We start from the raw sequence: 14,608 nt of genomic DNA on the forward strand, positions 1-14,608 counted from the left end.
ACGTCGAGAAAGATATAAAAGTCATTGACAGAGAAACCCCTTTGATACGTGGGATTGAACAAGGATCAAAGAATGCTTCACACCATATTTGTTATTGGCATCGCCCATTTTTCAATCAAATTGATTGATTGCCTGCTCTAGTTGAGGTGCACCAGGAGGAAACTTCACATGTCTCTGCAAGACTTAATTCACAATGCATTGTAGCCTGTACAGAACCTACGGTTGATTTTATAAAATTTTTATATAATGGCTTGGATTTGAATTAAAGTTTAAAATTCAAAAGTCAACTATCATGATTCAATTGTGTTTTATACAGAAACATTCATTTTGAATGTACCCCTGTCTTATCAAAGAATTTATTGTTGATTTTATATGCTTGATCTTTTATGCTTGTGCAATGATAAAACTCCTCAAATGCACTTGTGATGTTAGGCTGTATCAGGGTGTTAACTTTGTTCAAAATTGGTCTGTTACTTTAATTGGATTTTTCGATTAACGATTTTTGATACTTATCAGAGACATTCTGATACAGAACATATCTAAGAACATTTCCCAGTACATTTGTGTGAAATTACATAAATTTCGGAGTCCCTAGGGAACAAAGTCTCTCTCACCCACACACACACACACACACACACACACACACACACAGACAAAATGCCTTTTATATATTAGTAAAGAAATTAAAGAAATAAAAACCCAATCATGTTTTATCATCAGTGGCGCTGCCGTTTGACAGCGTTGGCGACCATGGCTCTCCAATGCAGACAGTTATCCATAACCCGAAACAGCTCAACTTTTGACAATAGTCTCGTCCAATCGATCAAGTTATCTATCAAAGTGTGTCGTGACTGACTTTGCTTTTTTGATCCTGGCATTCTTTTAATCAGTACTATGTGTTCTATGCCTTTTTGACGGTAAATGTCCTAAGAACATTATTTGTCTTTTCATGATAGTTTCCATCAATATTCCTTTAGTACATCCAGATCTCGTCCATATTTTCTCGTTAGAATGACCCCTAACATTTTTCTCACAAACCAAATTTCTGCATTTTGGACCAGATAGTCGCAACTTTCGCTACCATATAACAAGACAGACCAAACATACACCTTAAGAATGCGTTGTCTAGTCTTGAGCGTGATGGTGTTGGAGCATAATACTGAGTTAAGTTTGGTAAATACTTATTTACTCTGAGCTATACGTGATCTTATATCACACCACGATTGTCCTGTAAATGTAATCCAAGATCCAAAGTAACTGAATTTATTCCTCTGAGTAACTGACACGGCTCCAATTATTAAATCACGTGTAGGTATAACTTCTTTGCCAGATATCACCAAACTAAAAGTCGTCTTTGCATTCAGGTTCAAACCAAACTTTTCACTCATCACTATTTCTAGAAGTTTCTGGAGATCTTTAGACGTTGCAAGAAGAACTGTATCATCTGCATAACGTAAATTAGTTGGTGTCCACCCACAGATATCCCAGTACAGTTATCCAGATGGCTGAGGTTATTTTCACTGTACAAAGAAAATAGGTCGGGTGATATTACGTATCCTTGTCTTGCTTCTTATATAGATGTTGTTTTTGTTCGCAATGTTTTTGGAATGAATTCAATCATTCTCAACTCGCATTTAGGTAAAAATGCACTTTCGTATAAATAATTGAATTCATTCAAAAAATATCGCAAACAAAAACAAAAAAACAATATCTACATAAAAAAATTTTGATATCCAGCAGTTGTAGAGGTTTAGGCTTCTTTCCATGGGGTCCCGATTTCGAATCTTTCTAGATTCAGCCACTTTAGGAGTTGTAGACAATGAAACATGTCAGTGGATAATTATATTTTAAAAGCAATATATATATATATATACTCCTATAAATCTGGATATTTTGTGTATTGATATTTATATTAAAAACTCTTCTTTCAATTTATTAAAAAAAAATACAACTTTGTTATATATGGGTCGTGGAATTGCATTTATCTGCAAAGGATTTAGCTAATTTGCATATTCTGTTAAACATTCATTTTAATTAATTTCTTATTAGTTTTTTCGGTTTTTCTCATGCGATGATCATCTTTAGTTAACTATTATGTGTAATTATATTAATGCAGATATTCTACATGATTTATACTTGCATAATGTTTGCATAAAAAAGTTACAGTAAACACAAACTTTCTATATATGTTTATATATGTGCATATATATTTAAAAAAATTTGCCTACCAAACTCCTGTGTCAGTTTTTGGTCTGTAGACATGAAACAAGGGTATGCAAAACTTTTTTGTTTTTTAGCTGGTGAAAATTTAAAAAAAAAAAAAAAAAAAAATTTGCCAGGTGAAGGTCGAATATGCATGCGTAACGTAATAGCTATTGGTTCATGTTTTAATTTTTAGCCTTGCAGCAAACATGTGTTCATAGCTCAGGCATTAACGTCAAAGTAAATCGTAAGCTAAATGTTTTGGTTTCAATTCTTGGTGGTGATGCACGAGTCATTTTTTAAAAACTTAAAATCATTACTATATATTGGATCCAATATGATATAAAAATCAATACAAAATCTGCGTTAATCAAAATATCGTATTTAAGAGTATTTTATGACTGGGTAATGTCAGTCGGTCTGCTAGTTTATACTGTTCCGAGATGAAAAACTATCCGACAATAAATGTCGGGTTGATAAGAAAAAATGATTCTTTCCCCTTTGTCAGAAACCTTCCTCTTGGAAACAAAGAGTTATGAGGCTGTCCAAATGAGACGGATATAATCATTAACAAAAATGTTATATAAATGGAGTGTATATATATATATATATATATATATATATATATATATGTTGTTTGTTTTGGTTTTAGCGATATGTTTTGAATGAATTCAATTATTTACGAAAGCGTATTTTTACCTAAATGCGAGCTGGGAATAATTTTCCCTTTCACCAATTTGGTACCCCCCACATGGGGAGTGGTATATATATTATTTTTTTTGTAAAATGTAATTATCCACTGACACATGTTTCGTCATCTACAACATTTAAGTAAATCACGATATATCCAGACAGTTGGCGAGATGGGTCAGAGGTAAGGGGCTTAGGCTCATTACTGTGGGGTCCCGATTTCGAATCTCGCTATATTCAGCTCAGCCACTCTGATGAGTCGTAGACGACGAAACACGTGTCAGTGGATAATTACATTTTTAAAAAAATATATAAACACGAATTAAAAGATGTACTTGCTATATGATTGTCTATATAACGTATATATATGTGTGCATGTCTGTTTTTGTCTAGTTTTTGTGATTGTCTATGTAATGTTTGTTGTGTGTGTGTATATGTTGTGTGAACAAATCTAACAAACAGATACCTTCAACAACAGTTTTACAAACAGGACGAATAACAGTTTCTCCTGAAATGAATAAACATCTTTGTCTGACCCAACCATCACTGTATTGTTCCAGACATGCTTCTGAAAATGTAAGTCATTTTCTTCCCCGAAAACAAAATTGTTTTTCCGCATTCAACTCCTGGTTGTGACTCTTTGTTCTCTGGTTGCACGTCATCTCTCTCTCTCTTTTTTTTTTTTTTGTTTTTTTGTGGTTACATATTACTATCTTTCCAACTGAATACTTCCATGGCTGTCGACTGCACACCCAGACACGAACTTGTCTGTCCCATCTTATCATTCCAACTAACTGTGTGTGTATCTTCATCAAGACTCATTACCTCATGTTTGTCACGTAATTTTGTTTGTTTTATGTTAAAATTCTAAAGTCAACATTCCAGATGCATATTTTTGCTGACAAAACCTCTAGACTTCGAAACAATCATGATTGTTCGTAAGTTTCCAACATTTTCCGGGAACCAACAATATAGCATATATATTAATATATATAAAATAATATATATTATGTTATGATAATAATTATATTATCAAATTTAGACTCAACATGCTTGACACCTAGATAATGCTGGATAAGTCAGCTGGTATATTAAAAAAATTTTTATATATAATTTTTTCATTTTTCTTTCCAGCAAACCTGAACTTCAAAAAGGTGTATATGCCATGGGATTCAATGCTCCGTCAAAAATTCAAGAAACAGCCCTGCCAACACTTCTAGCCGATCCGTAAGTTTTTCTCCTCATTTTTTTTTTTGTTTTTAACACAGTGATCACCACTTATCAAGGCCCGGAAGCCACTCAGGGATAAGGGTTATTGCAAGTACATTACGTTAGTGAGGAGATTTGCTGAAATGTTTACTTAAGGGGGCGGTTCATAATCGAGTTTTTATTCTGGAGATATTTCATGTTGAGGTTTGGGGATTTGTGGAATAGGTCGGCATACTTGGTTAGAGCAGTACAGAGAGGGAAAGTAAGAGAGAAAAAGACAGGAAATTTATTTTTTGTAGCACACGAAAAGGTAAAGCCGTAACAATTACCCACTAGTATGGCATCGAGAGGCCCCACCAGAGACTACTGCATGGTCCAGATCCACTCACCAAATGGCAATACAGCAGTCCCAGTACTTTGCGCCTGCTGATAGGACAACCTCCTTAGTGGTTAATCCAAGGTTCGGGTCCCTGACTATCAGGCGGATAACGTCAGCCCAGACAAACGTTTACCTCCAGCACCCTTACTAGTGACATGGCCAAAAGGACAGATAGAGACAGAAAAATTTCCGACATCTCAGACTACTGGTCACCAAGTACTACCGACCTTTAAGCAGCTTTTTCTTCACCCTTTGTCAGAAAAATCACTCATTGAATGAGGATTGGATGACAAAATAGGAGAAGCGAGAGTTACTGGAGCTGCCGATAACACATCCACTGTATTATCTACTATTTGGTCTGCTGAATGGCTATCCCATTTAAGGATTCTTGATAAAGGGTAGACATGTATTTGCAATTTGATTGATTCTATCTTTTCTTATCTGAAAACTCTCACAGATGTGATGTTGTTAGTCTCAGTCTTTTCCGTAAATACTATTACGACATATGTTCTTCAGAATTGTTGTATCTCTTCCCTGCTTCCTTTGTTTCGGCTTGTTTGACTTGTTGGTCTAGTGGTCTTTATTAATGTGCCGTTTTAATATCTCATCGTAATACAGCTTATTCCAGCAGCTTTTTTTAAGAATTGCAAGCTTGTGGAACTCTTTCTGCTGACTGTTTTCCTCCTATTTTTAACCTTAGTCTTTTTAAGACAGGTTAATAGGCATACCCTGTCTTTGAAGTTTAGCTACGTTGAGCCTGGTTAGTACCAGATGGGGTGATCATTTGGGAATTCTAGGCGCTGTGTGTGCTCTCCGCTTATCTCAGCATTTGTTTCCAGTCATCCTATACATATACTTCACTTGCCACTAGTATTTAACAATGTCGACTCAGGAGAGGTGTGGTTGGAGATTGTGTACCTCCTACCACAAAAATTTCATGTGCAGGCACTCCTTCGTAGGTATCCATAGTCTGTCAAAGACTAAAGGAGCCCCCGTTCTATGCGATAATCGTCTTTTGTTTCTGTTAACTCCTTACATTGTGGCTTCACACCTTGCCTGGAGCAAATTTTCATAAAACAAATATTAACCTACCTCTTCGCCTCCAGCCTACACTATTCCCTTCATCTTTTTGAATCCCCTGCATTATCACCTCCCCTTTCTGCTGAGTCTTCCTCTCACTGCTATACCAATGAACTGATTTGTCCATGTCTACAGATGTACACATTTTTTTTATTAACTCCAAACAAGGTATGGAACCAGGTACTCCTATCAACAATTACCAACCAAACACTGTGCGCCATGATTCTCCTCTTCATTTCCTCTTCTGGCCGTGTTGTCGTTGTTGTCTCTCTCGCATTAGCGACTGCCGAGGGGGCAAATACTGGTTCACAAGTATTAAAACAAACAAAATCAAGAGAAACGAAGAAGTCCGACATATTCTGCAAATATTTGTTGTATTTTGGGAGTTATATGTGTGTTTGTGTGCCATCCACATCTTAGTAATCTGTCTAGACCTAAAGCTCTCTCTGTCTGTTCCAAGTTGCAACCTGCCGTCAACTGTCCTTCACTCCTAAAACTCTCCGTAAATTAACTCTAAATATATTGGCCTCTATTGTCCACTCCTTGTTTCAGTTACTACCAAACCGTGATTAACAATCCTATTTCAGTTGGCTTTTGTGTGTCCTGGTGATGCCACCCCCACCCCTTATTGTATTTCTGTATTCCTACATCTCCAATGACCTTCAGTGAATGGCACCTCTGAATTTGGCTGTTTTAGGTCCCAATTAGTCTGTTTGTTCTCGGCAGTCACTCTGACAAAGAACCTGGATGTGAAAAGTTCTGTCCGACAAATTACCATCTCCTTCCGTGTTATCAAAGATCAGGAGGGCAAATTGTCCGCCACTGATCACCAAAGGCTGTATCGCTAGGGAGCAAAGGTCATTTGAAGCCAAAAGAAGAAAGAATAACACTTTGACGACTGTCATGTCATCAATATATTAATATATATTACATATGAAATACATCAATATATTACATATGAATGAGTCCTCTGTGGAATTTCCACAGGTCCCACTAGTGAATATTGCATCATCATTATTTCCGGTAGTGTTGATGCAAGAGTTACGTCCCTTTATCATAAAACTTGATGCAAGAAATAAACATGATTGTTGCTGTTGTCAATTACTAAGTTTTTTTTAATTTATTATTGTTTGTGTATGAAAATAGACGTTGAAAATCTGCATGAATCGTGGTATAGGCTACACCATTTAGTTCAGACGACTTTCAAAGCAGGAACATGTTCGTCTTGGTAAATATGCACTTATACCAAAACACATGCTGCTGAGGTTGACAATCGACAATCTGCAGATAACAATAATTCAAATGTCTTTTTTTTTTTCTTTTTTTTTTTTTTTTGTTCTCCTAGGCCAGTGAATATGATTGCTCAATCTCAGAGCGGAACTGGAAAAACTGCCGCCTTTGTACTGACTATGTTGAGTCGAGTTGATGCTAACAAAAATTTTCCACAGGTAATTCAACTTTTTTATCGGTTACGTTTCTTGTAATGTCTTGATAACTTTACTAGTCTAACCATGTTGTAGTCTTTGTCACGAACGCATGCATGTATATATCAAGCGTAATGTCTTAAACACACGCAATCGGATAGCATATCAGTCGCTGAAAACTTTTTTTTTTTAATCCTTTTTACAATTATGACATCTGTTTAAATTTTGTAAATATTTGTACAGTTGAGGGAGTAGGGAGGGAATTCCGAAGGCAAGCAGTCTGAGAAAAGAAGCTACCATAGAAAATCTTCCAGCATCTATAATGAAGAGGTAGAACTTTGCTGGTAGTTTGGGTGGATTGGGGATATTCATGTTAGTGGTGGCAGGGAGCCATACAAATACAGTCGGGTTCATTGTAGCACATTCAAGCTCAAAGATGCAATTCTGCGGCAATGTGACAAGGAGTGAAGATTAGCAAACAGCATGATGAAACTTATTAAATTCAAAATTGATAAGATTATTGTAATGCTTTGAGAACTCAACTGGTCTGGCCATGTCCCAGACTTGGTCACAAGTATCAGGTGCCTTCAATAAGTTTCCAGACTTTTTTGGTATGGACACTTTTATTGATAGTACACACTTGAAACTCTAGTCCTCTTCAGAGTAATCTCCTCTGGCTGCAATGCACTTGTTGCGTACCATTTCAACAGCTTCCAGATGGCCCCATGGAAATCCTCTTGTGTGAGCGTGTCAATGATCCGTGTCACAGCCTCTTTTATCTCCTCAATTATCTCATAATGACAGCTAAGGTTTTCCTTGAGCTTAAGGAATAACCTAAAGTCATAGAGAGAAAGGTTTGGACTATAGGGAGGATGAGGAACTGTCTTGATGCCCATGACATCTTTCTGACTTTCTCCGAGCACCCTTGGGATAAACTTGCGCAAATTTTCCGCATCTTCAGTTCCTCACGAATAATTGTGTGTACAGTTCCCACACTGACATCAAACTGTGCACTTGTTGTCTCTATAGACACACGACGGTCCTTATCCATGAAATTCTTTATTTGGCCAATCAACTCTGGTGTTCTGACTTCATTTCTAATAGTCCTAATATTAGATTTCAGTTTCTTGCACATAAAATGCATTACAATTCAACTTCGTTTTTTTTTTTTTTTTAATGGATGCATGGTAGTTTAATGTTATTGCAGCATATTTATGTGCAGATTATTTGAAAACCATTAATTTTTGAAAAAGTTTCAGTGCCATATTCGGATTCCTTGCACAAAGGATCATTTATATAGCAAGTCTCATCACTTTTATCTAGTGTTTTAACAAATTTTTATTGAAAATGTAGTGTAAAAAAAAGAAAAAGAATGTTACAAAACGCATATTGTCTTAAAAGGCAAAAATATCCAAATGTGTGAAGCACAAAAAGAGTCATAACTTTTAATCGGATTTTAAAAAGATTCTTAAATCATCCAGCTCTTTCTATATTTGATATATATATATATATATATATATATATATATATATATATATATATATATATATATAACTACATTTACTCACATGAAGTTAATATACGAAAGTATAGGTTTATGTGTAAACTAAGTATTTACTTCAAAAGTGCTCAATGCGTAGGTAGAGCTAGTTAGTAATTTATAAAATATATATGGCGATTAAGCTACACTAAATATTCGACGTTTTCATCCACCTTAGGATTCCAATTTTTTCCATGTGTATTGCTATACAAACTAACTTACTTCGGGCCAGGTGTTTAGTTATCCCGTTTTCTCACGTGCTCCTATGTTTGGCTCGGCTCAAACTATGAATTAAATTTACTTTCTCAACTGTTGTCGACATCTATTGATGTCATTCTTTTAATGTGACCAATTAACAAAGTCTACTGTATCGCACACATCTCTGGTTGCTGTCCAGATTAATTTTTCCTCTGAGGTCATCAGAAAATAAGCCTGTCTTTACGACTCGCATTACACATTCATCGTATAATTCTCGTATCATTTCTCGCCATGCAACACATGTCCTCAACCTTTACTGGACACATTTCACTTTCGTACTTATATTTATCTTGGTGGTACTTTGAAATAATGAAACTATGACACTAACCCTAGGCGGGTTTAACCAGCCTTCTCTATAGGAGGAAGTTTCATAGCAGTACGAAATTCACAAGTGATCTCCAGTCACGTATATGTCCCCATAAGGGGAGATATCAACATTCCCCTAGATACGACACCTAGAAATCCCAAATTGGTCGCCCATCTGTTACTGACCAGGCACCATGTTGCTTACTTCAGTGATCAAACGAGAATAGTTGTGTCAACGTGATTGTGCCGTATCTCCGTGGTATTTTGCTTTAATCGATTTTTTGATCTTTTTTTGCAGTGCTTATGTTTAGCTCCCACATATGAACTTGCTCTGCAGATTGGGGAAGTAGCCGAGAAAATGGCAAAGTATATGGATAACGTTAGCATCGGTTATGCCGTCCGCGGCACGGATCGAGGTAAGTATGCAACATTTCTTCTTTTAAAACTTGAATCTTTTTTCTTATTGTTGTTCCTTTTTTTACATTATATTGATGCTGCGAGTTTAGGTATTGTCCAGTGAAAGTTTGCTTTCAGTATACAGATGTGACTTAAACCCCTGACCCGTATGGGTTATCAGCACATCTAGGAATGATAATCTATGTTCTTTTTCCATCGCGAACCATAAAGATGGACGGATAGAGTTCACATAGTCCAGTAATGTTTGTACATCTTCCTGGTAGGGCCAGGGTATTAACTTGCCATTCACATATCGCAACCATATTGTCAAAATCGTGTCGTTCCGAATGTAATTTCCGTAAAGTATTCCATGTATACATTGGCCAGTACTGGCTACAACACCGAGCAAAAGCAATATGTCCTAACAGCAATGCATATCAGGAGGAGATGGACAGTTTAAGAGAAACTCTCTACCAAGACAACTGTCAGGAGAGCATAACATCAGCTTTAATAAATTTGGACTAAAAGACGTCACCTGAAAACTCACCACAGTTTATATAATATGCACGCTGGGCTTGTCTGAAAAACTTCAACGGATATGTAATCCATATGATATAGGACCATATTCAGGAGTGATTAAAATCTCCAGAAACAGCTTGTGAGAGTCAAGCTCCTTAAGAAAAAATCATGACTAAAAACTGTGTATATGAAATCGCATGTAAATGCGGGAAACTATACAAAGGTGAGACATGCCATCCACTGAAAGTACGCTTAGAAGAACATTGAAAAGCTGTAGTACGTAGAAATTTAAAAAATCGGATATGCTAACCATATGTGGAAGGAGAAAATAAACCATTTACTATTATGGGACGAAGTAAAAATTATAAAAAGAAAAATGGTGGGGGTAAGATGACTAAAAAAAAAAAACAGCACAAATGATGCGTGACGATCAATTTTTAAGTAGATCTAGTTAAGAATTTAACACCAAATGGCTACCTTTTTTTTTTTTTTTTTTACATGGGGGTCACCACTTATCAAGGCCCGAAGGCCACTCAGGGATAAGGGTTATTGCGTGTACAGTAATCAATGAGATAGTATTGTAGTAATCATTAGTATTGGGGGTTTTGATAGAGTGTCTTACTTAAGGGAGCGGTTTGTCAGGAATTTGTTTATATTGGACTTGAAGACATCCAAGTTGTAGTCGGGTAGGAAACAGGCAAGTGCTCATGGAATCTATGTTTGGATTTAGGCACAGATAAAGAGTGGGGAAAGTTTTTGACAGTAGTTTCAGCCAGACGGGTGTTTCTCGTGAAAGAACAGATAATATATATATACAGTAATTAGTAATGTGTGTGTGTATATAAAATATATATATAATATATATAAATAAAAAATGTAGTGATATTTACATCTAAAAATAAAAGTATTAAAGCTGTTAAACTTCATAATGGAATTGTCTGCAAGGATTTGTGGTGCAGTGATTAGAGTCTTTGGAAAACATCCACTGTAAAGTGATATTCTCTTGAATTGAAGGGTTAATCCTCAGTATGGGAAGCCAAAAAATTGTGAATTGGAATTAGAGCATGCTACCCCCGTGAAGTAAATAAAGGGTTTCGTTTGAAATTCCAACCAAATTCCCGAGTTCGACAAGATATAGGTTGGAGGTTACACCAACTGAAACACGGAGATGACAGTAGTTTAATGAATACAATTAAAACGTTTTTTTTCGCTCGTACACCAAACAAGACCTATTGTCACTTGAATCGTAAGGGGCTACTATTTGGGATCGTGTCTAACAGAGGACAGTGGGGAATTGAATAGTTATGCTTGTTCACATTACATTGAAACTTTTGCAGGTTAATACAAAGTCTCACAGTCTGAGGGAAGAAACTATTAGAGTAGAAGTTTTTCTGGCATCTGAGGACCTTTACAATGAAGGGGTGAGATTTTGCTGCTTGTTTGGTTAGTCGGGAATATGTACGCTGAGGAGGCGCAAATGCTATGAATTCATCAGAGTACATTCAATTAAAGTACTTCTAAAATAGCTCACCTTCTTTGCAGCAGTCTTGGCAATGTCCTCAATGTATTCTAATTCATGTCGGATGTGAATATTAACCTGATGAGTTTGAAAGATGAGCTCTCGGGTAGTGTGTTATTTGTCATGGCAATCATTGGTTGAGAAAGTTTTTGAAGCTACAGGAAAGAAGCTTACTCTTAGTAGCATTAAATGTTATCAACTGTAACATGGCTGTAACACTTAAACCGTGTCATTACATTTCAATTACTCAGACCCGTACGTTGTCTGGTACTGTCACAGGAACAAACAAGGAAGGACATGAAAAATATGACTCCACATTTTTTTAGGTGAATACAAAAAATATTCCAGTAATTTCTGACAACACTGCAACGTTTGACATGCGTGCAACATGTCTGTCCAGATGCCCTTTTCGTCGCCTACCTTTCTGCTTTTGCGACCACACAGTGCATTTTTTTCTCTGGTCGCATAAGGTAAATACAAAAAGTATTTATTCCAATAATTTCCGACAACGCACGTCAGTATTTCAAAATATCACTGACGTGTCTAACATGTCTGTTAAGATACTCTTTCACATATGTCTTTGTCATCGCTTTTCTGCTTTTTTTTTATTCCCGCAATGCATTTTTTTTCTACCACCACACACAAGTCAAAACATGTCCAATTGCGTCCTTTGCTCGACCACATGCTATTCCTTTTTCTGCCTGTTTTTTTCCTGCATTGACATTATCGCATACATGTCTGCTCGCTTCAACACACATCAAACAACTTTTCTCCACTTTTCCGACCACATGGTCTATTTTTTAAACAACTTCTCTCTCCACTTTTCCGACCCGGCGGTCTATTTTTTATTTTATTTTTCTCTCATTCTTGTGCCCATGACATCAGTGCGTGCCAACTTGCCAATGTGCTGCTGCTGCTTTTCTCGTTTGTTGACACTCTATTACAATAAGAGCGCATCGCTTTGTTACAAAACCATTTATGCCCCAATTTTTTTTTGTCTTTCCAGATAAGGTATTTACAGAACAGATTGTGATTGGCACTCCCGGCACGGCTTTGGATATGGGCATGAAATATGGTGGTTTCGACCTGAAAAAAATCTCAGTGTTTGTTTTGGATGAAGCAGATGTGATGATTGCTACGCAGGGCCACAAAGATCAATCGATCCGGATCAAAAGGTAAAAAGTCAATTTTTTACGTGCTCAGCATTTTCTGGAAAGTATGCACTCCTGATGAGACGATTTCAATATTTTTTCCGATTCTGATACAATTACTGATTCCAATTTTTAAAAATTATTTTTCCAGATTACCATAAAGACACATGTTTAAGGTTCATTCTCAAACGCAAAAACACTGTTGTGGGAGGGGGTGATCAATAGATTTTCGTTTTACTGGTATTTTAAAATTAATATTTTTACCATTACTTATCAGCAGTGGAGGATTTTTTTTAAACGAAAATCAAAAAAAAAAAAGGTAATTTAAGGAATCGGTTTTGGCATCGGAAATTTTCTTTAGACACCCACTGTTAAATAAATCAATCTTTTTTACTACTTTTATTCATTAAAAGTAAAATTGTAACCGGCTTTCTCTTGTGGTATCAAGCAATTTAAAATCATGATACCTGGAAAAAAAAATTGTTCTATTTTTAAAAAGTATCTAAAAAAAACTATCATCATCAGCAGCAATACTATCAATGATAGCATGCCTGTAAACAAATGGATTTTAATTTTTTATTCCAGAACGAATTTAAAATATGAATAAAAAAAAAAATGTTCTTACATATTTAGTTGGAGCTATTTTGTTATCAGAACATAATTAGCTTAATTTGAGCTATTTGGTATCAGAATATATAATTAAAGCAATCCCAACCAGTCCGGCATTAATTGATTTTTTTTGCTTATTTAAATAAACCTTTAGCCGTAGTCTCTTCCCAATCCCTGAATCAACCCTTAACCTAGGCAGATTAAGCTAGCTTCCTCCAAAGGAGAAAGTTTTATGGGAATATCAAATTCACAAGTGATCCCCAGTCTCATCTATATCCTTGTCAGAGAAAATGAAGATGTTTTGGTTTTAGCAGTTCTTGCAGGGAGGTGTAGGCAGCCTCCTACATACAGCATCTGGTTTTCTCAAGTGGTCGTCACCCATCTGATAATGACCAGGCTTAATGTTGCGTAACTTTGAGGTGTCAACGTGATTATATGATGCACCATGGTCCTCTCTTTCATCTCTCCTGACCGAGTCATTGTCTCATATTGATACCTCCGTTCAGTCTTGAAAGACAAAGGATACTCCCTGTAGGGGCAGCTGCACGTGTAATTGTGAGGCAAAGGTTGCGCAATCACAACCACACCTCTCCTGAATCGGCACTGCTTGAGTCCAGTGGCAAGGAGAAGTCCAGGACGACTGGAAACAATGCCGAGATAAGCGGAGAGCATATACATCACCTGGAAATCCCGAATGGTCACCCATTTAGTAATGACCAGGTTCAATGTTGTTTAACTTCGGTGATCCAGCGGGAACATGCGGACACATTGGCGACTGCAAAAGGGGTGAGCAGAGTGGTTCACATGTATAAGAAAATAAAATCAACTCTCAACACAAATTTGAAAGAAACAAAAGAAACACAAACCCTGATACATTTATACTTTGTGTGTTTGTATTCGAAACCATTGATTGATTTTTATTAGCACATATAAGTACATGCTGTTGTGAGTGATTTTCTTGGTAAAGTTACTAAATACCATTCGTGTTAACGTTCTCATCTTGAGTGTCATTTTCACAATGTTTTGGCCGATGTAATTTTCGACCTTCTTCAGGTGTATTTTGTTAAACTTGGGAATTTTGATGGAATCTCAGATGGAACCTCTTATTTACTACACGGGGGTAGCATGCTCTTGTTCCGTCAGCCATGACTGGGTAGAGATCCTAAGTAATTCGCAATTGTATTTTTTGGTTATCCACACTGAGAATTGGACCTTCAACTTTCAGGAGAATATCACCTTTTGCAATTGCTTTTTCCAAGTACTCTAACCATTGTGCACGGGTTCCTGTGCAAGGTTGAAGGTTCAATTCTCTGTGTGGGTGACCGA

General features: G+C 36.4%; 1 protein-coding gene across 2 annotated transcripts in view; it reads left to right on the forward strand.

The window, feature by feature from the left end:
• LOC145269853 (ATP-dependent RNA helicase DDX19A-like) overlaps positions 1 to 14,608 on the forward strand; it is a 51,207-nt gene that overhangs the window by 28,288 nt on the left and 8,311 nt on the right. For both annotated transcript variants that reach the window (XM_080125581.1, XM_080125582.1), the window contains exons 5-8: positions 4,027 to 4,119; positions 6,906 to 7,008; positions 9,387 to 9,504; positions 12,529 to 12,697. In XM_080125581.1, coding sequence (XP_079981707.1) covers positions 4,027 to 4,119; positions 6,906 to 7,008; positions 9,387 to 9,504; positions 12,529 to 12,697 — 483 coding nt within the window. The remainder of the gene's footprint in view (positions 1 to 4,026; positions 4,120 to 6,905; positions 7,009 to 9,386; positions 9,505 to 12,528; positions 12,698 to 14,608) is intronic.

This window comes from Euprymna scolopes, chromosome 45 (genome assembly GCF_053919585.1).
Source record: "Euprymna scolopes isolate OS-2025 chromosome 45, ASM5391958v1, whole genome shotgun sequence".
Taxonomy (NCBI): Eukaryota; Metazoa; Mollusca; class Cephalopoda; order Sepiida; family Sepiolidae; genus Euprymna; species Euprymna scolopes.